The sequence below is a fragment of the Mustela putorius genome, unplaced genomic scaffold, assembly GCF_011764305.1.
Source record: "Mustela putorius furo isolate JIRA1106 unplaced genomic scaffold, ASM1176430v1.1 tig00000580_pilon_pilon_pilon, whole genome shotgun sequence".
NCBI classification, from domain to species: Eukaryota; Metazoa; Chordata; class Mammalia; order Carnivora; family Mustelidae; genus Mustela; species Mustela putorius.
In genome coordinates this window covers 1,557,613-1,584,818 of record NW_025421423.1, presented here as the reverse complement: position 1 = coordinate 1,584,818, position 27,206 = coordinate 1,557,613, and the positions used below count along the sequence as shown (strand labels likewise).

General features: G+C 48.1%; 1 protein-coding gene across 10 annotated transcripts in view; it reads left to right on the top strand.

The window, feature by feature from the left end:
* PAX5 (paired box 5) overlaps positions 1–27,206 on the top strand; it is a 195,206-nt gene that overhangs the window by 101,846 nt on the left and 66,154 nt on the right. For 5 of the 10 annotated variants that reach the window (XM_045081578.1, XM_004747607.3, XM_013053780.2 and 2 more), the window contains exons 7-8: positions 2,728–2,784; positions 8,708–8,837. In XM_045081578.1, coding sequence (XP_044937513.1) covers positions 2,728–2,784; positions 8,708–8,837 — 187 coding nt within the window. Of the gene's footprint in view, positions 1–2,727; positions 2,785–8,707; positions 8,838–15,840; positions 17,823–27,206 lie in introns of those variants that run through there. The other 5 variants (XM_013053781.2, XM_045081584.1, XM_045081580.1 and 2 more) reach the window with 2 other exon arrangements.

The following is a 27,206-nucleotide window of genomic DNA, read 5'->3' as shown; positions in this document are numbered from 1 at the left end:
CATCGCAGGGTGAAAGGGAGTCCAACGCAGTGTCTGGTCTCCAGGTTCCCTGCAAATTGGTTTGATCCATGGTAGTCAAGACAGAACTATTCCCCCCTCCCCCTGCCTTTTAAAAAAGATTTTATTTATTTATTTACTTGTTTGTTTGTTTGTGGGGGGAAGGGTCAAGAGGAGAGGGAGAGAGGGAACCTTAAGCAGGCTCCATACCCAGTGCAGAGCCCGATGTGGGACTTGATCTCACAGCCCTGAGATCATGATCAGAGCCAAAATCAAGAGTCAGACACATAACCAACTGAACCACCCCAGGGCCCCTAAAGATTTTATTTTTAAGTTATCTCTGCACGCAACATGGGATTCGAACCCACAACCCAGAGATCAAGAGTTGCACACACACATGCTGAGCCGGCCAGGTGCCCCGCGACAGAACTTTCCTTAAAGTGTGCTCTGCAGGTCCAGTTCTCGGGTTACCCAGGGTTATAAAAGTGTGGAACCTTCCTGCTCCTTGCCTGCAGCTCCAGGGCTCTCTCCCTAGCTGGAGGAGTGGTGCTCGGCCTGGGGCCACGGCATTTTACAGAGGAGGACATCCTGCCTTAAATGTGTGAGCTTCCCTGCTGGGCTGATAGTGAAGTCTTGCCAAATCCTAACTCTGCTTTGGGGGTAACGGGCCAGGACTGAGCTTGCACTGGGCACACCGGGGCTCCCCTCTGTGAGCTCCATCTTTGCAAGGACTTTGCCAACTAGAAAGGGCCAGGCAGACAGGAGGCCTTATGCTTCTTGTGTTTGGAACCTTGGCACATCCCTGGAGATGGAGAGGTACCAGACTTCAGGACCGTAAATTCCTGGCTGTCCGCTTCCTCTGGGGTGCTCCCATTATTCTGCGGGTGTTTTTTTGACAATTGATGGTGCGGCAAGTGGGGTCGTGCCTCAAATCTGGGCTGTTTGGGAGTTTAGACTTTAATTATGGAAGATTTCAAAAGTCGACAAAATAGTCTAATTAGCCTGTAAGCACCCTGCCCCTGGATTCAAAGATTCTTAACTACTGGCTTGTCCTGTTTCATAGGTGCCCCTGCTGCCCCCACACTGCTTTAGTTTCCCACAGCTTTATTGAATTTTAATTTTTATATCATAAAATTTACTCATCTGAAGTATACAGGTCAGTGATTTTTAGTCGTTTATGGAACTGTGCCACCAACACCAGCAGTCCGGTTTTAGAACAGTTCCTTCCCTCCAAGAAGACCCTTCATGTACATTTATAGATGAAGCCCTTTCCCGCTCCTGGTCTGCCTTCTGTGTGACAGATTTGCCAGTTTGGGACACCCCACTGATATCTGGCATCTTTCTTTTCTTTTTTTTCAAGATTTTAAAAATTTATTCATACGAGGGAAAGAGAAGAGATAAGCAGGAGGAGGGTCAGAAGGAGAGGGAGAAGCAGGCTCCCCACTGAGCTGGGAGCCCCATGAGGAACTCGATCCGAGGACCCTGGGATCATGACCTAAGCCGAAGGCAGATGCTTAACTGACTGAGCCACCCGGGTGCCCCAGACCTGGCATCTTTGACTTAGCATGCTTTTAGGCTCGCCTGCACTACAGCATGCGTCAGTGCCTTGTTCCTTTGTACTGTGGAGTAGTATCCCGTCACATAGTTAGGCCACAATTTGTTAAGAACTGAACTTCGTTACCTTCGTCTTGAAGCTGACTCCAGACATCCTATCACTTTATCTGTAAATGTTTTAGAATGACTCTTTAATTTTTTTATTTTTTATTTTTTATAAACATAATATATTTTTATCCCCAGGGGTACAGGTCTGGGAATCGCCCGGTTTACACACTTCACAGCACTCAGCAAAGCACATACCCTCCCCAATGTTCATAATCCCACCCCCCTTCTCCCAACCCCCCTCCCCCCAGCAACCCTCAGTTTGTTTTGTGAGATTAAGTAGAATGACTCTTTAAAAGATAAGACCTTAACAAGCATAACCATGATATCATTATCACACCTAAAAAGTTAGCAAATCTGTAATGTCCTCCAGATATCTCAAATATACAATCTGTGTGTGCATTTATAACAGTCTCATAATGTCATAATATTTTTTTATAGTCATATCTTTTACAGTCTATTTGTGGGAGTCAGGGTCCACACTGCGACCCATTGATACGTCTCAAGTCTCCTCTAACCTATAGGATCCCCTCTGTCTCTCTTTTCTTGTCTTGGAGCTCATCTGTTGCAGAGGGAATCCCTACTTTGTCAGGTGACCAGTTAGAGGGGCAAAGGGCCCTCAGTGGTGGCAGGGGACTTGGAGATCACATGCAAGTCCTCAGACAGCTGGGGAAGCAGAGGCCAGGAAGGGAGACCGCAGTCCTCAGGCCCCAGCTCCAACCCAGCTGCCCGAGGCATCCAGACCCGTCTGCCTCCTCAGTCTCAGGTCATCAGACCAGGGCCTGGGGACAGAGCTCCCCAACTCCAGCTCATGTACCCCGCTGGGTAGGTGTGTCTGTGGGCAGGTCCCTCAGGATGGGTGTGGTTGGCCTGGCGCTGGCCCAGCTCCCAAGGACCTCCTGAGGCTGGGCGGCAAGCCTGGAGGAGCCCCGCAGGTGACGGGGAAGCCTCTGGGGCTGACGTAGCCGTCTGAGGTAGCCAGCCCTGCAGCCTTGTCCCCATGCCCTGCCCTCCTTCGTGCTGCCTCCTTCTCACGTGTCTGTGTTTCTTTTCTCCTCCATGCTATGGCAGTGGTGCCCCGTGCTGATGAGACAATACTTGGTGCAGCCCCAGGCAGTCCTTTTCCAGGTAATTTCCTAGGGACCCAAATGACACCCGGCACCCACTTTCCTGGGGCACATGGCTCCTGGAGTCCCTCCTAGGATTCCTTTCCCCTTGTGTGGCTTAGCTTCCAGAGTGCCATCCCTGCCCTTATCTGAAGGACCTGCATACCCATCCTGGCAGGCAGGCAGCAAGGAGTTTGACTCAAATCTCATTTTATTAACAAAGAAAATGAGGCCCCAAGAGCTGGCCCGGTTTGCCTGAGGTCACACAGGAGAGGGAGAGGCGGAGCTGGGCTGAGAACACCGTGCTATGGCTCCTGGCTCACAGTTTTTTTCTACCACAGGGACAAAGGCTATATATGAATCAGATAAAAATTAGCTGAGGAAGTCCATTCCCCTGCCTGTACCTCAGTTTTTTCCATGTTGGGGAAGAAGATGACCCTGAGAATCTGTCTAGCTCAGACACTGGAGAGTTCAAGACTTTCCATCATCTGGAGCATGGTATCTGTGAGGAGGGTGTCCATACCTGCTGGCTTCGACCTTGAGGCCTCAAGAGACTCTGGGGCAGTAGGCAGAATTTATCCTCGTTGGTTGCCCTGGAGTGGACAGTCTGTGAATTGCTGTCCTCAGTTCATTTCTCTTTCTGGGTCATGGTCAAGGACGGCACCAGGGCGGCTCTGATGGGAAGGGAGCAGAAGCCCCAAATAACATCCTAAGAAAGAACCCCGAGGGCTCAGAGAAGTTAGAAGTGTGGAACACAGCTATTGCCTGTGATTGTCGGTGGTGGGAGGAGAGGGGGCTCTGTTCCTGAGAGTGTGGGAGCACCAACATGCTTACGCACGCGTGACCACCGTGTTCCGTCTGTTCAGCCCTTGGTCCCCCAAATAACTATGAGAAGTGGAAGTAGGTTGTCACGGTTACCAGAGGCACCGGTAATGCCTTCTCTCTCCTCTTTCTGTCTCCTGACCTTCCTTTCCATCTTCCTTTATCTGTCATTCTTTCTACCTCGTCCAGTTTCCAGTTTCATGAAGGACCTGAGATGTCCTGCAAAGTAAACAATTACACGTACCTAAGTTAGTAAGTTAAGGCTGAGAAAAAGTTCAGAAATGACGTGGCAAAAGAGGGAAGGTCCTAGCGCCAGGTGCCAGCAATGTTGTGGTTGTGGTGGTTGAACACTGAATTTGACTGAGCTTCTTGGCAGCCAAAGCAAAAACGGGTAAGCCGTGGTTTCCAGGGTTCCTCTTACTCAACCACAGGCAGGTTAACTACTCAGTAGGAAGAAAACACATCAGGGGTGCTGAACTGGGGAGAGACTGGCAAGGACTTTGAATATTCTAATGGGCAGCGTCTTCAGAGGCTTAAAAAAAAAGTTCTTCATATGACTCTTTTATTTCCTCTAACAAATGTTGAATGCCTGATATTTTCTCGCAGAAGAGTGAAAGCTCTTCCCCAGAGGTTTTAACTCATGGTGGCCAAGGTGGTTGTTTTCTGGTCGCCTCACTTGATGAGGGGAGAGTTGGGGGTGGGGCAGGGGAAAGTTAGCGTATCACTTAGGGTTCTTGTTCAAACACTTCTCAGTTAATTTTTAAGTGTTGTGGCTAATGCGCTTAGGGGGCTCTAGGAATGTTCCCTATTCTATGCTCTCAAGGCAGCCTAGAGGGAGAGAGACAAACGGCCATTAAACATGGTAGAAGTATGGTAATGGAGGTCTGTGGAAGTAGGGAAGCATAGACAGATTCATGATTTCTTTGTAGGAGTGGGGGACTCAGGAATGGCTTCACCAAGGAGGTGACATTGGAGCTGGGTCTTGTGGACAGTGTAGGAGTTTTCTACGTGACCAGTGAGATGAGTCCTCTAGGGTAGGACTGCTGGGAGTGGCTAAGGAGCAGCCATGGGAGGAAGGGAGCCCAGGAGATTGGAGAGAATCAGCAGCAGCCCCAAGGGACGGGCAATGATGAGGACTTAGGGTAGTCCTAAACTAACACCAAACAAACTAACACCAAAACTAAATGATGGCATCCCTTGGCTCATGCAGGAGCAGAATAACAGCTGTGGAATCCTACAAAAGAAGGGTCTAGACTTGGGCCAAACCACCCCGTGGTGGTGGTGGGAGGTACAGATAGCCAAGGACAGCTGAGGACAGGTTTCCAAGTCCCCTGTCCCCAGGACCCCCACTCTTTAGGGAAGTTCACTCTACCTTCTGGCAGCCAGTCGTGGTTGGGAGACTGGATTTTTGGATCTCCTCCCACATGTGTAACTCAAGTTACAGATTTTTATCTGGGAAAGGTGATCCAAACCCAACTATGAAGGTGACTGGACAAACTTTGACAATCAATTTATTGACTAAAACAAAATCAAATACCTAGAAGACACTTCCAACCGGACATCAAAGAAATTAAGAGGCAGAATATCCTAGTTGGCTACCCTCGCAATTTTCTTAAACCCAGATTGGTTCTGCTTTCTTGAGGGAGATGAAAGCTTTCCCTTGTAGACCCAGCTGCCCAGGCTGGAGTCCAGGAAGAGAGCAGGTCTGACAGTGGGGTAGGGAAGGATGCAGGGCTGCTGGCTCTTGGTTGAGATTGCTGCCTGGCCCGCCTAAGGGTCACTCATTCATGTTTTCATCCATATGTTCCCTGTGCAAGCCTTTCACAGTCAAATCCTAGCTCGACTACCTTTCCATATTTGCCTTTTTCTACTTTCACTTCCTTCAATGATTGGCATGTGCCCTGTCCAGACCCCTGCTGTCCTCTTACCTCTGAGCCTTCCTACAGCACTTACCAGCCTTGGGGGTTGGGGATCACCCAGACCCGGGTTCGGTCCCACCTGCCCAAGAACCCTGTCCTGACCACTTCTCACTCCACATTCAACGAATGGTTCTGTGCTCTAGCTCCTCTTGGAGAAAGCTTCTGGGCCACGTGTCTTTTCCCTTGGGGTTTGTGGCTGAGAATCAGAGAACATGTCTGGTCTTCACATGCCATTTTGTGCATAAGAAAGGCTCAATAAACACTGAACATTCATTATGCTCAGGCTTCCACAAGGGCACTTGGGAGCACAGAGAAGAAGGAGCCCTGTCCTCTACCCCAGAGTCCCAGGAGCTCTTACAGAATTGAAAGACACCCTTACAGAATTGTTTTGACCTCCTTTTTTGCTCATGGCAATGCACTGAAGGAGCTGTTCCAGTGAGCTTGCCTTCCAGGTTCCTTTTTTTAGCAAATTAGGAGGCTAATGGCATGACCAGGTCCCATTCGGTGGGGGACGAAGTCTAGACAGCGATCTTTGCCCAATAGCTTCTCGCTGCATGGAATGAAAACTTTCCTGGTCCTGACCTGAAGCAAGAAACATATTCTCACCTCTACTTAGTAGACCTGTATCCACTTATACGTGAAACAGATTTCTAAAACAGGACTTACTCTTGCTGTGTGTGTGAACCTTAGATATTTTCTGTTCTAGTCCATTCTAATTTCAATTTTTTACAATATTGGCACTAGCAAATTGATTTCACATGTGTTTACAGGCCAGGACTCACAGTATGAAAATCATTAGAGTCATTTTCAAGACTTGGGAGTCAGGTGGATTCGATTGGAATCCTGGCTGTGGCACCTAGACGTTGTATGACTTTAAGGCAAGCTACTTCGCTTCTATCATAGGTTTCAGTTCATCGTCTGTAAATGGGAATAACATAGAACCTATTTCATGGAGTTACTGTGAGGATTAAATGGAACATTCAGGTAAAGCTCCTAACGCAGAGCAAGGGATCAATAAATGTGAGCTTTTGACATGGGTGTGAAGATTGTGGTTCTTATTGCCCTGGCATGACCACTTGGTGGGGCCAGCAGAACACAGACAGGTCTCCTGCCTCCTAAGGAGTGGTAGTCAGGAAGGACTTCCTGGAGGAGGAGGCATCAGATCAGGGCAGAGGGATAACTGGGACCCACTGCTGTCCTCACAGTGACCAAGAAACCCATGTTATTATCCCAGGACCACTAGTTTCCTTTTGAAGGGCAGGCTTTTCCCCAAGGATTTTTGGCTGGACCTAGAGCCAACCACGTTAGATGCCTTTGCCTTTTCCTTTTAGGTCTCCAATCCACCTGGAATTGATTTTTGTGTCCGGTATGAAGTAAAGATCTAATTTCTTTTTCCCCCCGTGTTTCTGAATGGATAACCGGGTCCCCCTCACACTGCTGATCAGAGGCCATCCTTCCTTGCTGATTTGTACATCCCCTCTCTCATATATCAAGTTTCCATATATGCACAGATCAGCTCCTGGACTCGCTTCTGTTTCACAGATCTATTTATCTGCCCCGTGCCAATCCCACGCTGTCTTAATTACTATGGCTCTACAGTGATTCCTGATGGCAGGGAGGCGTGTCCCCCTCTCGTCCTTCCTCCTCAGAAGCCTGTGCTCTTCTCTGCATGTTTCAGAATCAGCCTCTGCTGGAGATGATGGAGAGCCCAGGGGCTCCAAACAAAGATGTCCTCAGGGAGGCTCACGGCAGGGTGCCTGGGCCTGCAGCACCTCGCTGACTCACGGCTGCCAACCACCCCACTTTGAGCTGCCCAAGAATTCTTTCTAATTCATATTCCAAGAGAAGCAGCAGGAATGTACCTGTGTCTGAGTCCTGCCTGCCTGCCACTGGCCCAGGGGCTCCCCCAGTTCTGTACCCTATGGCTCAGTCCTCAGCCTCCTACCCAAGGTACCCGCATCTCCTCTCAGAAGACTGCTTGCTTCTCTGTCTCTGTCTACCAAGGACATAAGCCTGGACAGACAGGGATGTGCCTTCTGTAGGTGAGACCAGGCTCCTAGAGAGAACTGCTTATACCGCAATTTGATATGCACACCCAAGTCTTCGGCTTAGGTGTTTGCAAATATTTTTTTAGAGATTTAATTTATTAATTTGATGACAGAGATCGCAAGCAGGCAGAGAGGCAGGCAGAGACCGAGAGAGGGAAGCAGGCTCCCCGCTGAGCAGAGAGCCCAATGTGGGGCTTGATCCCCGGACCCTGGGATCGTGACCTGAGCCGAAGGCAGAGGCTTTAACCCATTGAGCCACCCAGGCACCCCTGCAAATATTTTCTTTACCTGAAGATCGGCCTGGGGGTTAGGTGGAAGGAAGGGACCTGGCATTCATGCTTCTCATTTTGTCTGTCCCTGAATGGGAAGACCAAGGCTGGCATCTTTTGGAGACTGCTGTGATGGTGGCATGGATGCCAAGAAAATGACTCATCCCAAGCTCTGATTTCATGAAATGGCTTAAAGAAAGGAGCACAATTGTGGGCGAGGTGCCCACAGTTGGCGTGATCATGCTCAGTCTGAGCTGTGCGCCCCGAAGTTCTCAGCAGACAGGTGCTCGCCAAACTGTGGTTCGTTTGGTCATATTGTATTGGATTTTGAGTGAAAGATTTTGGGGGACTACTCCCTGCACTGGGATTCTGCCCTGTTGGCCGTGGACAGAACCCTCTTTGTCTTGGGCCTCTATGAAAGCGTGGCATGATGATGTTTCAGACTCCTCTTAACCTTATTTCTGGGATTCTGCGTCTGTGGTTTAAGAGCATTGAAGTTGGACACTTTTCTCTCCATCCTCTTGGCAGCACGACTCTTATCTCTGCCTTGTTCTTGGTTGCTCGTATCTCCCTCCCTGCGTGGGAGTGGCCGTCTGTGGCCGCCAGGACAGGGCAGGTAGAACCTGCAGGGACAGGAAGCTAGGCTGGGATTCTAGTGCGGCTGCACCTCCTCCCCCAGGGACAACTGCCGAGTTTGGACACCTGTCTTGTTCTATTGAGCCGAGCCTGATTTCTCAACACTGGGGGTGGGGAAAGGGGGTTGTGAGCCCTCAGTGGGCCTTGGCACCGGCATGGGCTGAACCCCAGAATGTGGTTGGTGCTGACGTTTGGCCAAGGTGTTTTGGAGTCTGGATACTGAGCTCTCTCTGTTTTGTTTCTTCTTTCAGACCACTGAGTATTCAGCGATGGCCTCGCTGGCTGGAGGGCTGGATGACATGAAGGCCAACCTGACCAGTCCCACCCCTGCCGACATTGGGAGCAGCGTGCCTGGGCCACAGTCCTACCCCATTGTGACAGGTGAGGGCACCTAAGGTGGAAGAGAAAGAAAGAGAGAGAGATTGGCACAGAGAGACTGAGATTGCCTGCGTGCAGTGAGTGGCTTGGTGCTTTTGGACTTGACTGGACATTTTTTGTTTTAATAACGATATGAGGTCCTGGTATCGGTCAGGCAGGAGACTACTGGGCCCAGAGGTTGTGACTGTGGTGAGAATAGGTTCTCTGTTGCCCCGATAAAGCCAGAGGAGAAAAAATGCCCAAGGGACCATGAGCTGGGACAGAGGGTAGGCGAGGCCCATGACAGAGGGGCCTTGGTGATTTCGGAAAGTGGGTGGGGCCTGATGTTCGGTCCCTCTCGTGAGAAGGGCAGCCCTGGCCCCTGGTGAGACTTGAGAAAGAGCACACTTCTGGCAAACTGGCATTGGCATTTCAGATTTCCAGGCACAGGCCAGTCAAAAAGGGCAGGAGGATTAGGCTGGAAGGTGTTTGGTTGGATACAAAGTAGCTGCCTTTCTGGAAGGCCCAGGGCCAGCCTCTTTCGCTCTCAGTGTAAAGAGTTTGGACCCTGGAGGCACGCTGCGGGATTTGAACTTGCCAGCTGACTAGCTCTGTAATCTTGGGTAGGTCATGTAAGAATTCTGGGCCGTGTTTAAAAAATAAATCCCTACAATGGGGATGGTGATAGCACCTGACCCATGGTGTTGTTGCAAGGATTCATTCATTAATTAATTCATAAAAGGTGCTTAGACTTGTTCAGCACACAGCAAGCACCGATGTGCGTTGCTGTGTCAGGGCCTTCTCGCGGTGGCCTGTCACCACTGTTGAACTTGGTGCCGCAGAGGGGGCTGGACTAGAAGGGCTGGGTTAGGCAGATACCTTTTCGCGCTCCGATACCAGTGAGATAATATGGAAGGACAGACTCTGGACATTTGTCCAAGTGGGCAGGCAGGAAGCAGTCTCAGATACTAGACAGACAGATAGTGGGAGCCTTGGGGCTGGCGCTTGGCCCAGAGCCGAGGGGTCCAGCCGGGGGTCGCAGAAAGTCCCTGTAGGCTGCTAGGCAGGACATGGTAAGAAGGAACAGACAGGGGTTCTTAGAAGTACGGGTGGGCTATGGTTATGTCAGGGAAGCTGGGAACTGGGCTTGGGTTAGAACTTTGGGGGAGAGGGCTGGATGTCATATAGGCTCTAAGACAGCGAGAACCCCTCTCCTCCTGAAAGGCTGTGGTTGGGCCCAGGCAGCAGGTCTGGGAGCGGATTGGGTTTTTAGGTAAACCTTTGACCAAAGATTTGTTTGTACCCCAGAGCAAAGTCGGAATTATGCTTGATCTTTAAATTTTTTTTTAATTTTTGAGATAATTCTAACCCCTGACCCATTATTACTCTTTGTGTTGTTTTTAACTCTCATCTTTCCTAAAAGCACATTAAATTATCTGCTATAGAATTGTAAAAGCACTCAGGTCATGGATGGTTACCTTGGAAGAAATATTTTCTGCCTTTTTCTGGGAAAAATAGAAAAAAAATGGGCTGTTTTGCCTGTCTTTCCACAGAGGTGTGTTCCTGGGTGTTCACTGCTGAAGGGGTGTTTCTGTGGAGGAGGACGGAGGGTTATGAGAGCGAGGTATGAGGTGGCAGGCGAAAGCTGTTGGGAAAAATCAGTATCACGTTACATGATGGGCTCTTACTATACCTAGGACTACTTTGTGCAATTCTGAGCTGTTTTATTTTATTACAGTTTTTAAAAGATTATTTACTTATTTATTTATTTGACAGGGAGAGAGAAATCACAAGTAGGCAAAGAGGCAGGCAGAGACAGGGCGAAGCAGGTTCCCTGCTGAGTAGAGAGCCCGATGCGGGGCTCAGTCCCAGGACCCTGAGATCATATCATTAGCTCATGTCAAAGGCAGAGGCTAAACCCACATAGCCACCCAGGTGCCCCTTATGACAATTAAAAAAAAAAAATGTTTTATTTATTTATGTGTGAGAGAAAGAAAGAACATGAAAGGGGAGGTCAGAGGGAGAAGCAGACTCCCTACTGAGCAGAGAGCCTGATGGGGGACTTGATCCTGGGACTCCAGGATCATGACCTGAGCTGAAGGCAGTCACTTAACCCACTTAGCTACACAGGCACCCTTATTACAAATGTTTTAAATCCAGGGGGGACTGGGTGGCTCAGTTAGTGGAGTGTCTGACTCGTGGTTTCAGCTCAGCTCATGCTCTCAGGGTTGTGAGAGCCCTGCGCTATGCTCCACACATAGCAGGGAGGCTGCTGGAGATTCTCTCTCCCTCTCCCTCTGCTCTGGTGAGCACTCTCTCTAAGAATAAATTAAAGTATCTTGTTTAAAAAATCCAATCTGTTTTTTAAAAGTTCACCCATGTCTTGATTTTGCATAACCATATGCTTGATTTTGAAATATTGGAAGTATTCTAATTACAAATACAATCATTAGCTTTCTCGTGAGTAAACAAACAATAGCTAGCTAGAAATCTAATAGAAGAAAAGAGTCCTTTAACAATAGCACCAAAAAAACCCCAGAGGCTGAGGAATAAACCTCGCTTTCAACTCCACTAAGGACATAAAAGAATAAATGGAGAGATATAACTTGTTCTTGAGCGGGAAAACTCAATATCATAAAGATGTCAGTTTCCCCTAAGTAATCTACTCATTCAAAGCAATCCCAATCAAACTAGCAGCAGAATTTTTTTTTAACATGTCCAAATGATACAAAAATACTGGAAGAATAAACACTCAAGGATAGCTAAAAAACTCTGAAATAGAGAAATGAGCAAAAGTCATAGCCTATTTAAAAACATTATGATGGAGGTGTGGAGAAGGTGGCTGGGTTATGGACATTGGGGAGACTATGTGCTATGGTGAGTGCTGTGAAGTGTGTAAGCCTGATGATTCACAGACCTGTACCCCTGGGGCTAATAATACATGATATGTTAATAAAAAAATAAAAATAAAAGGGGATTAAGGGCAAAAAAAAGAAACAAAAACCATTATGATAAATCAGCAGCAACTAAAACTATTTTTAGGGCTTTTTTAGAGTTTATTTATTTAATCTCTATACCCAATGCGGGGCTCAAACTCACAACCCAAAGATCAAGGGTCATTTGCTCTCTTGACTGAGCCAGCCAGGTGCCCCTAAAACTATTTGTAATCGAAACTAAAGTAAACAGACAAATATAACAGCATAGAGAGTCCTTAAATAGATCCAAATATATGTGGGTGTTGATAACGTAGTATTTCAAATTGGTAAAGATAAACCATTCAGTTAGTGGTGTTGAGACAGCTGGGCTTGTTGGATACACCCCTCACTTTTTTTTTTTTTTTTAAGATTTTATTTATCAGACAGAGAGAGGGGGAGAGAGCAAGCACAGGCAGACAGAATGGCAGGCAGAGGCGGAGGGAGAAGCAGGCTCCCTGCTGAGCAAGGAGCCCGATGTGGGACTCGATCGCAGGATGCTGGGATCATGACCTGAGCCAAAGGCAGCTGCTTAACCAACTGAGCCACCCAGGCGTCCCCACACCTCACTTTTTATATCAAAATAAATTCCAAGTTGAACTAACCTTTCAGTGTAAAAAACGGAACCAATAGTAAACTTAAAAAAACGAGGGCTACATTTTATAATCTTAGAGTGGGGAAGGCCTTTAAAAATCTGTTCCAAATTATAAAAGACAAAGAAAAAATAATATAAATGACAGTTAAATATATAAGTCTTTTGTATGTGGGATGCCTGGGTGGCTCAGTTGGTTAAGCAGCTGCCTTCAGCTTAGGTCATCCATCCCAGCGTCATGGGATCGAGTCCCACATCGGGCTCCTTGCTTCTCCCTCTGACTCTGCCTGCCACTCTCTCTGCCTGTGCTCGCTCTTGCTCGCTCTCTCTCTGACAAATAAATAAATAAAATCTTTAAAAAAAAAATAAGTCTTTTGTATGTGATGTAAAAACATTCAAAAGACAAAGAATAAAATGGGGGGGTAAGTATGGAACATGGAAGACAAAAAAGGTAATTTCTTAATATATAAAGAACTTTTAGAAATGAATAAGGAAAGGGCACCTGGGTGGCGCAGTTGGTTAAGCGACTGCCCTTGGTCAGCTCAGGTCAGGATCCTGGAGTCCCAGACTTGAGTCCCACATCGGGCGGGCTTCCAGCTCCATGGGGAGTCTGCTTCTCCCTTTGACCTTCTCCCCTCTCATGCTCTCTCTCACTGTCTCTCTCTAAATAAACAAAATCTTAAAAAAAAAAAAAAAGAAATGAACAAGGAAAAAAAATCAGTAGGAAAAAAACAGGTCAAGACTATGGGTAGGTCATTCACTGAGAAAAATGCAGATGTCCAACAGTGCATAAAAGATACTCACCTGACTCATGATTTTAAAACTGCAAATTAGGGGCGCCTGGGTGGCTCAGTTGGTTAAGCATCTGCCTTCGACTCGGGTCATGATTCTAGGGTCCTGGGATCGAGCCTCATGTCGGGCTCTCTGCTTCTCAGAGAGCCTGCTTCTCTCTCTCCCTCTGCCTACTGCTCTGCTTACCTGTGCTCTCTATCTCTCTGTCAAATAAATAAATAAAATCTTTAAAAAAATATACTGCAAATTAAAACAATCATGAGACGCTTTAAAAAACCCACTAGCTTATCAAAGACTGAAGTGTTTCTTGAGGGCCAGTGTTGGAGAAGGTATGAGAAACAAGTATTTTCATACCCTCTTTACAAATCAGTGTAACCTGTTTTGGAGGGAAATTTGGCAATATCCATCAAAAGTTTAAATGCACGCACCTGCCCTCTAACCCAAAACTTTCATATGTGGATCACAGATATATTCACGTAGATGCACAGTGATACCTATCTCTGTATAATAATTATAGAATTATTTATAATGGCAAACAAATGGAAACAATGCAGTGTCTGTCAACAGGGGCTGGTCAAATGAATGATGGCTCCTCCTAGCACAAAATACTATGCAACCAATCAAACCAATTAAAAAGAATTAGGTAGAGCTGTCTATGCTGAAATGGATAAATGTCTGAGATATATTTTTAAGTGCATAAGCCATTTGTAAAACACTGTGTGCCGTATGATCCCATTGGTGTGAAAAAATATAAAGGACACACACACAGAGGCACGGGCACACCCAGGCAGGTGGGAGGCTTGTATAATGAGGACTCAAGGGAAGATGGCCTGGTCCTTCCTGTGTTTTATGGGGTGCTGTGATGTTGAGGTTCTCTGCCCCATCCCAGCCAGCATCCCCTTGGGACAGCAGACATTAACAATGCCCCTTCACTCTCCTGAACTTGAGTTCATAAAGACTATCTTCACATCTGATTTTAAATAAAATAAAAATAATCTCTTAATTATGAGGTACAGGAAGAATGAAAGTGAAATTATTTATAACTTGTTTATAATTAATACTATGTACTTTGTGGGCGCCTGGGTGGCTCAGTCGGTTAAGCGTCTGCCTTTGGCTCGTGTTTGATCCCAGGGTCTTAGGATCGAGCCCCCCGCATTGGGCTCCCTGCTCAGCAGGGTGTCTGCTTCTGCCTTTCCCTCTGTCCCCCAGTTGCTGCTCTCTCTCTCTCTCTCAAATAGACAAATAAAATCTTTAAAAAGATACTAGGTACTTTGATACGTAAGTACTCTGCCCGATTAGACAGCAAGACATGATGAAGTAATTCGGAGCCTGCCCGTGCACAGGATCACCGTGAATCAGCCACAGCCCTGAGCAGGCTTAGAGACTCGTACCTACTTCTACGGCGAGCTTGACTTTATGGATAGGTGAGGAACTGCCGGCAAAGTTCCAAGTAAAATAAAGTATGAGCTTTGCTCGGTTTACACAGTCATTGCATTCCTAGAAAATGCAGTGTATATTAAGACCTTGGAAATTGCAAGTTCACATTTATATGTAAATGAAGTTCAGAGCTAGATTCAAATAATTATAAACAGAATTTTCACCTGTCCTGTTGGGCAGGACATGATAGTTGTGCAAGATGAAAGGAAACCTCACGGTGGGCAGCAATGCCTCTCAGTCGTCAAAAGCCCCCCATAAATTTTCCAAACACTCTCTAGGGGGCAGTTTGTGACCCCCCTGAGAAGTGTTAAGAATGCCTTGAAGGAATGCCCCCTAGAGCTGTTAGGATGGGCCTCCGTGTGACCACGGGGTAGTGATTGAATTCCACTTGTGTTCGTGGATGTGTTGATACAGTTCTGAACTCTTTGGGGAGACCTTGAAGCTTCCAGCCCCACGCCTTACCTTCTCCACTCCCCACAGAGCCCGCAGTGTAGTTGGTGCCCAACGGGACCCTAAGCCAGCCCAACGCTCTACCTGGAGTCGATGCGCCTGGGGTTGAGGTGGCCTGCGTCCTGCTCCATCTCGGCCCTTACACTCCGTGCTATGCAGGGAAGATCTCATTAGAGAATGAGTCAGTTTCTCTCCATCGTTTATATGCCACATTAAATATTAAGTTAAACTCCTGCTCTACCAGCCAGGGCCACGGTTCAGAAACTGCTCACCATTTGCAAACCAGTAACATGGCCAGCTCGTTTCTGCATCATCAGCAGTTTGGGATCGTCCTGATTGGGACTAATTATCTGCAGATGTGTCCTTGGGCCACAGGCCTGCCGATGGGACAGCCACTGTGCCTACCTGCCAGGGAGGACAGCAGGTGGGATGCCAGGCTCCCCACTTCTGCTCATCTCCCTACTGGTGAAGGACCCAGCAGGCTTGCCCTCAGCGGTGCCCAGCTGACCTTTGCCTAGAAGAACAAAGGAATGGGGGCAGCCTGTGTACTTGCCGGCCTTCTTCCCCTGAGGACCATCTTTTTGCATCAGCAGTTAGGATGGAGGGAGGAGACCGAGGGAGGCTTCTTCTCAAGTAAATTTGGGTGGTGGAGGACCCTGGGGTATGAGGCTCCCCCGGGCACTGTCTCCTCTAAGCAAAAGAGACCACTAGTGGGCTGCAGATGCGGAAGACAGAAGGATGCTGAATCCCTAAGACCACCAGCTCTGATTTGCTCTACCCCTAGGTTCAATGTTTGGAGCCTCCATATCCCAGACTTGGCAGCCCAAGGAAGCCCTCCCCGCCCCTGCCTTTTTCATCTGAGCAATAGCTGAAGACTGAATGAAAGAGCACTAGACTGGGAGTCAGAGGAATGGGCGGAAGCCTGGACCTTCCCACTTCATTGTCCTATCCTTCAGCAGATAGATTGTCCTCTGAGCCTCAGTTTACCTGTCTATGAAATGGGGATGGCGATTCCTGCCCTGCCTGTCTCCTTTGGCTGTTGCAAGGATATAATGGGACGGTGGGGGAAGAGAGTTTGAGAGCCTCCACAGGGACATCTGAGGGTGTGTGGGTAGTTGGGGGAGAAGGCAATCTGGAGGGCCCAGGAGCCTGTGTTGAACTTTTCAGCCTCCCTTAGGAAAACATCCCAACCACAGATGGGCAGGGTGGGAAGGTCATGCAGTCCAACTGCTCACCTGACAGCCGGGAAGACCCAGGTCCAGAGAGGGGAGGTGACCTGCTCAAGGTCACATCCAGTGAGTTGGAGCTGGAACTAGGGCTCACTGAGAGCTCTGACCTTTGTGGCCTGTTGCCGTTATGTGGTGGGATGGACCAAAAAAAACACAAAAAACAAACCCCAATTTAAATTTCTGGAGGGTGTTTCTTCTAGCATGTAATTGAGAATGTCAGCAGGAAAGCCAGACTTCTTAGCTTGGAGCCCAGTGTCCCCATATTCTAGCTGACTGACCTTGGACAGGTTACTAACCTCCATGCCTAAGTTCCCATCCATAAAACGAAGCTCAGACAGAGCTCGTGCGTAGGCTTCCTGTGAGGATAACAGGCATGGTCCCTGCAGAGTCTTAGCACAGTGGTTGGCGCGTGTAAACACTCAACAGATGGTAGTGATTAGCGTGTTTCTGGGCTCTTGTACCAGAAGTTCTGGCCAGTGCCAAGCCACTCTGAATGGCTGACTGTTGGTTCATCTTTCCACGGGGAGCACCTCCTCGGATCTGTTTGTCATGGGCCTTTGAGGATCAATCAGAACCAGCAAAATAAGCTCAGGGTGAAATCATAATGAATAGCAAAAACTAAAAGATGAGAAATTCCTTGTGTGTCCTGTCTGCCAAAGATGCCGCCAAAAAAATACAATTAAAGCTACAATACAGCATCACGTGACAAGGGCTCAGCCCTGGGGCTTGCCTAGGATTCCCATGGAAGATACTGGGGTGTCAAAGTTGTGTTCACTGGAAAGGAGCATAGCACGGATAGTTACTGTTTACTGGACTCTCACCGTGTACCCAGCTGGGGCAAGATGGTGGTCCTGGTGGCCCGACCCTGTCCTCACTGGGCTTATCTGCTGGGAAGAGCCGGACAATTCACAGCAACCGGAGAAAAAAATGTGCAACTTAATTTCATCAAGGCTCGCGTTTTGGAGGAACCAGCTGGTTGAAGGGTGATGGTGAGTGAGTGTGGGGACAAAGCTGAGCTGCTCTAAAAATGTGGCATTTGATCTGAGATCCCAGTGATGAAAAGCTTTGGGTAGATTTCGGGGAAGGGAATTCCTGACAAGATCCAGCCTTGGTAGATGCCTTTTAACTGTGAAATGAGTGAGCAAGTGAGATGTGGAAAGGGTGGGACTATTTCTTAGTTCTCTCTCTGTTGCTAGTGGGGCCCAGCCCATAGTCAGGCTTTGGGGGGGCTCTGAAAAAACAGTGGGAATTAACTTCAGAGGTTGGATGACCCCTCTCTTCACTCACCTGAGAATTTTTCTACATCAGGGCTTGGTTACCTCTGGTGATGGGGATTTCACCACCTCAAAGGCAAAGAATCTTTAGGCAGTACTTACCTGAAGCCATACTCCAATGAAGTGATTCTGATTTCCTTTCCCACTAGCAACCTCAATGTGAAGTATCTGCAAAGTCCAGATAGGTATCCATGCTGTGAACTCGATAGGCCCAGCCATGGCCCAACACCTCCCTCGGCTGGCATTCTGTGTACCCAGGGTGCAGCCCAAAGCTTGTTTGGTCTGCATTGTGTTTTTTATTTTATTATTTTATTTTATTTATTTTTTAAAAAAGATTTTATTTATTTATTTATTTGACACACAGAGAGAGATCACAAGTAGGCAGAGAGAGAGGAGGGGAAGCAGGCTCCCTGCTGAGCAGAGAGCCTGATGTGGGACTCGATCCCAGGACCCTGAGACCATGACCTGAGCTGAAGACAGAGGCTTTAACCCACTGAGCCACCCAGGTGCCCTGTGTTGTGTTCTTCAAACTTAAGAGAAAAAAAAAAAGCTTTGACTGGCATTGTAAAGATCAGAGGAGAACAGCCCAAGTGTCCATCAGTGGGGAACTGTTGAAGTCAAGAGTAGCTTAGCCATCCAATTCACGGTTGTGCTGCTGTAGGAAGGAATGAGGACACTCTCTATGTCCTGGTAGGAAAGGAGATTCGAGATACATTATTCATGAAAAAAGCGAGACTAGTGTATACCGAATGCTACCTTTTGTGTAAAGAACAGAAGGACAATGGGAATGCATATTGTGTTTGCACACACATGCATAAAGAAACCCTAGAAGGATACTTGGGAACTTAATAACCATGTTTAGGCAGAAGCCGTGAACTGGGTATGGGAAGAGGACTTTTTCCCGAATACCATTTACATGTTTAAGTTTTCAAATGTTGTCAATATATGATTATCAAAAAATTAAATTTAAAGGTGCTTTAAAGTCAGGAGATTTAACATAAAGATTAAAACATCTCTCTCGTCTTGGAAAATTGAAAAAAATGTCCATCTTGGGTCCATATCACCATGCAGCCACTCCCAGTAGAGCTGAGAAGTGGCGGTCCCTGTGTGTGTGTGGCAGGGGTGGGGGGAGGAGGGTGGGCTGGGTTCTCCCATTTGCCGTGGACTCCTGGGCAGCTCAGTAATTTACCAGGCTGGCTGCCCCCTGTGGCCTTACAAGTTCTTGGCTTTGCTACAGTCCTGATCCTTCCTCGTCTCTTCTGGTTGCTACTTCTGCCCCTACAGAAAATTGCTCTGTCAAGCCAGGAAGGGCTGGCCACAGGCTGTCCAACTGGCCTTGCCTATGTCCAACTCCAGGCCTTTGCTCAGGCCATTTTGCCTGCCTGGAATGGCTTTCCCCAGATGTTAGCTCAGCAGGTAACTCATCCTGATATGTAACCAATCCTCTGGAGTATTGAGTGTAAAGTTCTCAAGAACAGGCAGCAACACGGTGTTTCATCCCAGTGTAGTGATGTCACTCTCTCTCCAAACTAGATGTTGTGCTTCAGGAAACCACAACCAGAAAAAAAACTCAGCATGTGAGCCTGGAACTTTCCCCAGAGGTACAGGGCTATTTGCTTTCCAGAAAGATTCAAGGTGAATCCAATTGGGGTTTAAAGTATTTGGTTTGGGATTGTGAAATAGACTTACCATTACAGATTCTATAAACACTTGGAATTTTGGAATTTTAGTGTTTGGAACGATATTCAGAGGTTCAGAAAAGCTGAAGTTCTGATCATTTTGAAGCCAAAATGAAATTCAAGTATTTCCATAATTAAAATGCACATCTAAGGAAAATCTGATTTGCTTTCAGGTTAGCACGGTATCCCTAAGAACTATTTGTTGAATAAATGAATTAATCTTTGTGGAAAGTGCAGTGTCAATTAAAAAAAATAATTTCAGCAGAAAGTGCTGTAGTTGTTTCTGACCTTGTATCTCGTAGGATAAAAATAAACAAAGCTGTTGGCCATCCCGGTAATACACTCATAGATTTTTACACTTGCGAGCAGCTTGGAAGCCGACCTTTCCAAATAGCCTTCGAGCAGATCTCTGGGCCTCCAGCTTCCCAGCCCACCCTGCTGTGATCCATCTTCCTAAAATAGCGATTTCATTAGCTTGTTCTCCTGGTCAGAGATCACTACTGCCTTGCCATTATCTGGAGGAGAAAACATACCGAACTGTAGTGTCCGACAATCTGCAGAGTGGCCATTCATCCCGCCATCGCTCTGTCTCCCACTCTCTCATCTGCTCATCAAAACTCAGCATCTCCGTCCCGTCGGACCATAGCCTTGCCCGAGCCTTGAGGGTTGTAGGGTCCCTGCCCTCAACATGCTCATAGTCTGATGGGGGAGGCACACGTACAAAGCAAAACAAAACAAACAAGAAAAAGAGAGATACCATGGGAGAAGCCACAGTATGTGAGGGCACCGAGGAGAGAAGTGGCCTTGGTTTGATTGTGGGTTTAGGGGAACATGGTGTGGAAGAGGCCATGTCTAGCCTGTTCTGGGAGAGCCCGGTGCTCCAAGATTCTGTTCTGAAGCTTTGTTTGGTATCTTGCAATCCCCTTTTCATAATTCCTTTTTTTTTTTAAAGATATATTTATTTATCTGAGAGAGAAAGAAAGTGTACATGAGCAGGAGGAGGACTGTGGGAGACAGAGAGAATCTTAAGCAGATTCTGGGCTGAGCACGGAGCCTAAAGAGGGGCTTGATTTCATGACCTGGAGATCATGACCTGAGCCAAAACCAAGAGTCAGATGCTCAACTGACTGAGCCACCCAGGAACCCCTCATAATTCCTTTTTAATCACCACATAATACATGTCCATGGGGCAATAAAGCCAAAGGTCACAGAAGTGCGTAGAGCTGCAGAGATCATGTCTCCTCACCCCATCCCTAACCTATCCTGCTGATGCCATCAGAGTTTGGTCTGTGTTCTTCCAGCAGCTCTTCTATGCATGTATATCAGCTGATATGCATATGGTTTATTTCCTACAAATGGGTTTTTACTTCATGTTTTTTGGATACCCAACATGTCAATAGGGACAGAACTTCCATCCTCTCTAATGTTCTGGAGGAACCATCATGAACTTTTCTCAAGCACTATAGGCTGGAGAGTCCATATTTTCGGGGCTGAGTATTTGATACTGGGGCTGCAGACAGAGAAGGACAGGCTCCAGGAAGGAGAGCAGGCAGGGTATCTTGTCTCCCAGTGCTGGTGGCTTAAGACAGCTGCCTTGGGGCCCGGCTTCCATGTCCTCTGTGCTCAGGGCTGTGGGGGGAGAGGTGTGGTTCCTAGGAGCACATCAGGGAAAGGCACAGGGAGGCAAGCTTCAGCTGAGTGGGAAGAAGAACTTTTTAACAGTTGGAGCCCTCCGAAACTAGAATAGGTCGCCTCAGGAGATAATCACAATGATAGTGAATGTTTATTGAGCATTCGTTATGAGCTTTGCTTCATTTCATCCCTTATTCTGTGAAACATAGGTACTATTTTTGTCCCAGCTAACAGTTAAAGGAACTGCTTGGGTTCACATACCAGTAAGTAGCAAAGCTGGTTTTCCCCTAACTTCTGTACTATATGGTTTCTGTCAGTAGTAAGCTCCCTGTCCTCAGGGGTATCCAAGCAGAGCTCTCTCGCATTCACCCACATCACAGTTAGACTAGCATCCCCTCAGGTCTGTGGAAGTTGATCAAACTGCACCATGTCTCATATGGACTCTGGAGTCAGACTGCTCGTCTTTAGATCCCAGCTCTGCCACTTGTGAATTGGTGACTTCAATTGCTCAATTGTTTGTATGCGAGAGTGTGTGCCTCAGTTTCTCCATCTATAAAATGGGGATAGAAACTTGTCCTGTGGTAAAATGAATTGATATTTTTGAAAACACCAAGAAACACTGCCTGGAACACCATAAGTGCTAAATAACTGTTGTTTTAAGATTTTTGATTAAAAATAAAATAAAATAAAATTTTGGTACTCAGGAAAGCAGCCCAAGCCAGAGAGCCTCGGGGCCCTCCACAGCAAGAGAATGGTGAAAAAGCTTACTAGGGGTAGGACATGTCCCGCCTGGAGAAGGCTGCATGGCTCCCTCATCTGGATGGTCCAGTGGCCTCCTGAATTAGTTTTGAGCTGCTGCTGTAACAAATTGCCAGAAGTTTCCGGGGTTACAAGGACCCACATTTATTATCTTAACCATTCTGGGAGGCAGATATCCTGAAATCAAGGAACTGTGTTCCAAATTCTAGAAGCCTGGGGATGGGGGAGGAACCCTTTTATTTGCTTTTTCCTGCTTTTTCTTTCTTTTTTTTTTAAAGATTTTATTTATTTATTTGACAGACAGAGATCACAAGTAGGCAGAGAGGCAGGCAGAGAGAGAGAGAAGAGGAAGTAGGCTCCCCGCTGAGCAGAGAGCCTGATGCGGGGCTGGATCCCAGGACCCTGGGATCATGACCTGAGCCAAAGACAGAGGCTTTAACCCACTGAGCCACCCAGGCGCCCCTTTCCTGCTTTTTCTAGAGGTCGCCTGCATTCCTTGGCTCATGACCCCTTACCCCACCTTCAAAACCAGCAAGGTAGCATCATCTTCTCCCCTTTGATTTCTGGCTCCTGTTGTCATATTTTCTGTGGCTCTGAGCTTCCTCCCTCCCACTGTAGAGACCCTTGGTGATTACACTGGACCCACCTGGATAATCCATGGTCACCTTTGCATCTCAAAATTCCTGATCTGATCACATCTGCCAAGTCCCTTGTGCTTTGTAAGGTGACAAATTCACCGGTTCTGGAGATGAGGCTGTAGGCATGTTTGAAGGGGTTGTCACAGGGTCTGCTGTACCTCCCCAGTGCTCAGGAGAGCAGTCTCCTTGAGGACTCCACATGCCCCCACACCTGGCCTGACTCACCATCTGGGAGGGAGTCAGGCTCCTCCTCTGCTCCGTGTCCACCTGACCTGTCCCACCACGTCCGCAAGTGCTGCTGCTCCTCACTCGGTCTCTATCTGCCCCACCACCGTGACAATTGTATCCTCCCCAGGTTGCCCAGGGTCAAGAGACCGGACTTTTGGTGCCGGATGGGCTCTTAGGGATCAGCTAGTATAACTACCTCGGTGAGCAGATAGGAGCCTTGAGGACTGAGAACTCAGGGTGTCCGAAAGGAAGACAACCCTGGAAACCACATCCCTTGATTCCTATTCTGGTGCCCCTCCCTCCATGCCAGACTTAGCCTTCATCCTTCCAGAATGGGACTATTTCCCTTTCCTGTCCTTGTTTCTCAGCCTGCCTGGTCACTGTCATCTGTCATCTGTCTACCTCACCTGTGAAGCTGTCCAGTAGAACCCTTTATCCAGGCCTGGTTTTCGTTTCTGTTTTTTTACCACCGTCCAACTCAGCCATACCTGGTGTGACTCCAAGCCTTTCGCTTCTGCTGGTTCCTCCTCTGCTTAGAATGCTTGTCATTTGCCCAGAGGTGGCGGCAGTCTGCCACGAAAGGAAGAGCACTGGGCCGACTGGAGTCAGGATCACAAGTCTTCACCCCAGCTCTGTCATACTCCTTGCTGGCTTTGGGGATGCCCTTCACCTGCCCGAGCCTCAGCTTTCACATCTGCTAATGGGAGTTATAGTCTGGGCTTATTCCTTCATGTGGGATTGTGGTGAAGTGCACATGGGCTATAAGCTGTAAGCTGTGCCCTTTCCTGTGACTTCATGGAGCCTCTGCCTCCTTGACCATGGCCAAGTGCTCAGGTCCTGTCTCCCCACAAGAGGGAATATGCAAGCCGATGGAGGGCTTTGCCTGTAAAAAGCTTTCATGTCTCCTGCTGAGAAACTGAGGAACCAGCAGGCCTGCCAGCAGTCTCTGCCCAAATGCCTTCAGGGATTGTCTCTGGGGAGCAGTCCCCTGCTGCCACCTACTCCAGGAAGCCCTCCTACTTACCCTACAATCACAGCAATGTCCCCCTCACCTGGGCCCTGGAGATCAACCCACCTGTTATTCTATTGTACCTTGATTTATAATTCTTTGTTACCAGCCTTTCTCCTTAGACTATGAGGTTCTGAAAGATCTGCCTTCCCCATAATAGGTAACATGGAACTTGAACATAGTAGGTACTCAGGAAGTGTTGGATGGATGGATGGATGAACAAATGAGCTGTCCACTGTGATTGGTTGTTACTAATTGCCCCAAACCCCACCCTCCTAGGTTATTACCAAGATTATCAACCCCATGGGTTATGATTCACACATTCATATCACTTTGATGAGCATAAGGCACATTTGAATGCAAAGTATGACTACAATTATTATTTCTTTACAAGTTCATTTACTTCTACTGGCCTGCTACATTTTATTATGATGTTATATGTATTTTTATATATATTATTATATAGTTTTATATTTATCTTTTATTTTCTTTTTATTTCTCTTATTTTCATTCTTTGAGGGACTGTAGAATTGTACTCTCACCTTAGATCTTCTGTGAATGTTTGGTAAGGCTGGTTTCAGCATGGATCCTCACAGGCACCTGTTGTGTGTCCAACTTGCCTGTCCAGAGATGAGTTTGCCTTTCTAGACCCATTGCTTCATTCTGTGAGTGTCTATTAGCCCAGGTCTGGGAAGGTGTCACATGCTCACCTCATGGATGGGGTGGTCACACAAGCTCTCTGGGGAGTCAGCTCTTGGGTGGGGGCAAGGGTAAGGGCCTTCTCCTGGAGCTCATCTCATTCCTGAATGGGATCCAAGAAGCCACAGTCACCAGCAGGGGCGCTAAGACTAGCCTCCCACTCACTAGGCACCAGGAATCATTCTAAGCCTTTTATATATGTTAACTTGTCTCATCTGTCTGTCTACCCTATGAAAGAGTTAGTCTTATTGTCCCCGTTTAACTGATGCAAAAGCTGAGGCACAGAGGAGCACAGAAATTTGCTTAAGGTCACACAGCTCCTACTGTGCTGGGGTCAGGCTTCAAAGGCAAGTGGTCAGATTCCAGCCGCTACACACTGGTCCTCTGTGCCACACTGCTTCTCACCAGCCCGGCATCAGTGGCCAGCAGGAGATCTGACCAGAGGAGCTCTGTGTCAGGCAGAGCCTCGTGGAGAACAGACCACAGAGAAGATTGAGGGGTGGGTCAGGGCCACATGTGGGGGTCGTGGCTGACGTGGCTCTTTCCCAGCTGGCCTGGCAGGAATAGAGCATCTTTGATAACCAGTAGTGTCAGTCTGGGTAGTTGCTCCAAAGCTATTGCCCAAGAGAAGACCGTAGCGGGCACAGATAGCCATCTGTGCCAGAAAGGGGATAGATTACAACATAAAAAATACCTGTGGTTTTATTATTATCTTTAAATCTCTTTCATCCTAATGAGGCTGATGGAGTAAAAGACTCCCATAGAACCCAGCTTGGAGCCACAGAGCCCAGGGTACCGCTCCCCATCCCCCTCTGGTCCTGCTGCCCAGTTCATCTGGCTCTCACTGCAGGCTCACCGAGCCTGGTCTGCGTTGGTCTGGGCTGCCTGGGACACGCCCAGCACCTGCTCAGCTTTTCCGTGGGCTAAGCGCATCTTTGGCAGGGACTGGCCTAACCCATGGCACGCCCCCCCCCCCGAGGAATCCCTTCTTTGACCTTTGTAATTATTCCTGTTCAATCTTCCTTCGTGTTTTTCCCCCCACCTCCCCACTCCCCCTTCCGAGGTGCTCGACTCCTGCGCTCTCTCCAGTGTATTAAGGATGTGAGTGAAATTGATGACTGGGATGTCTCAGGTCTTTATGATGATGAATGACTTTCACTGCCAAAGCTTTTATTGTCTGTGATTTGGGAAGAAGCGGGAACTGATATATCAAGACTGCCTGTCACACCATTTAATACAGTTATAAATCCTGACGTCACTAACTGGTGGTCAGGAGCTGGAGAATTCCACCGGCCGCTGCTCTGCCGAGAGCCTTTATGGATTTTTCCCCTCGCCTTTCTTTGCTTGACTGTCACAATTGTGTTTTGGGAGGGGGGATGGGAACAGCTGGATGAGGACTTTAAATATCCCAGGGGGAACCTGGGTCAGAGTGGAAAGTGGGAGACCTCCCCCACCCTAACGGAAGGAGGAGATGGAGGGCCTTTGAGTCTAAGGTGAGCAAGGAAATCGCGCGGTGAAACCAAATTCTGAAAGAACACGAACACCTTCCCTCATTACTGCAAAGGGTGAGACATATTTACCGATTGATTTCATGTCTGTTATCTTCAGATTATACTGCCGTCCTCGGGAGGGTGGCAGGGAGAGGGATGAAGCTCTCTCCCTGTTGTAGAAGAAGCAGCTGGGGTTCAATAAAGCAAGTGACTTGGCCAAGGTTATGCTACGTTAGGGAGATGCAGAAGGCAGCTCCCTGGGTGAAGCCAAAAGAACCTCGCCATAAGGAACTTCGAGCATCGTGTCGGACAGCGCTGGGTTCCAGCCCTACGCTTACCCTGTCTAGTGGTTGGTTTTGGGAATTCTCGGATCCCTTCAATTTTCTGACCCTCAGTTTCCTCACCTGGAAATGGAAATAACACTTTCCTCATAGGGTTGTTGTGAGAATGACATGAGATGATGCGTGTAAAGATACTTGGGCGGTTACTGCCCCATCACACGTGGCTCAGGAAGTGTTATTTAAAAGGTGAAACTGCGAGGAAAGGGTGTGGTAGGTGTCTCGGGAGCAAGAGGAGGGCACCAGGCCTTCCTGAGGTTGTGCCTGGAGGTGACCAAGGAAGGCTTCCTGTAGGAGGTGAAGCGTGAGTAGGACTTTGCTAGGCCGCGCGAGGGCAGAGGGAAAAGCAGGCGAGGCAGAGGGAGTGTGATCGACACAGAAACCACACAGGCAGTGCAAGCAGCTCCCGGAGCGGGGGGACCCATGCTGGACCTGCGGGAGGGCTCAGACCAGGGAGGCTACCATGACCTGAGATCATAAGCTCCACGTGTCAGATGTGTGGGGAGCCTTGAAGGGCCTTAAGGAGGGAGTAGCATCTTTGAAGAAATCTCTCTGGGGCCTTGACAGAGGGTGGACATAGAGAGGACAAGACTCAGCAAGAAAGCCCAACTCCTTGAAGGTGGTTGTAAACATCCAGGAGAGAGAGGATGAGGATGGAGAAGACATTTTGAGGGGCAGAATCGGGGACAGGTGAGATGCAGAAGCGAGGGTGTCTCCCCTGGTTGGAGTTCGGGGGACTGGGTGGAAAATGGAGCCACCAGCTGAGACAAAGACAACCGGAAGAGGAGCTGGTTCACGTACTCCGACTTTGGGTATCCCGGGGACAGCCGGGTGGGAACTGCCAGCAGGCAGTAGGGGAGGGGGCGGGGCCGGGGATGAGGATTTGGAAGTCATGTGCCTGGAGGAGATGAGTCACCCAGTGAAGATGGGTAGAGAGGAGTAGAGATCTGGGAAGAAGCTCTGGGGGAAACACCGGTGACTGGAGAGTAGGAGCCAGGGAGAAACCCAGGAGGTGCTGATGGACGAAAGACAAAGCAGGCCACCGTCACCTTCCACCTTGGAAGCTGTAACAGTCACAGCTCTTAGTGGAGACAAACAGAATTTTCACAGAAAAGGGATTTTCCAAAGAATATTAGGACACTCAAGAGGCTTGGAGACTTCCAGCCTGTGCTTCA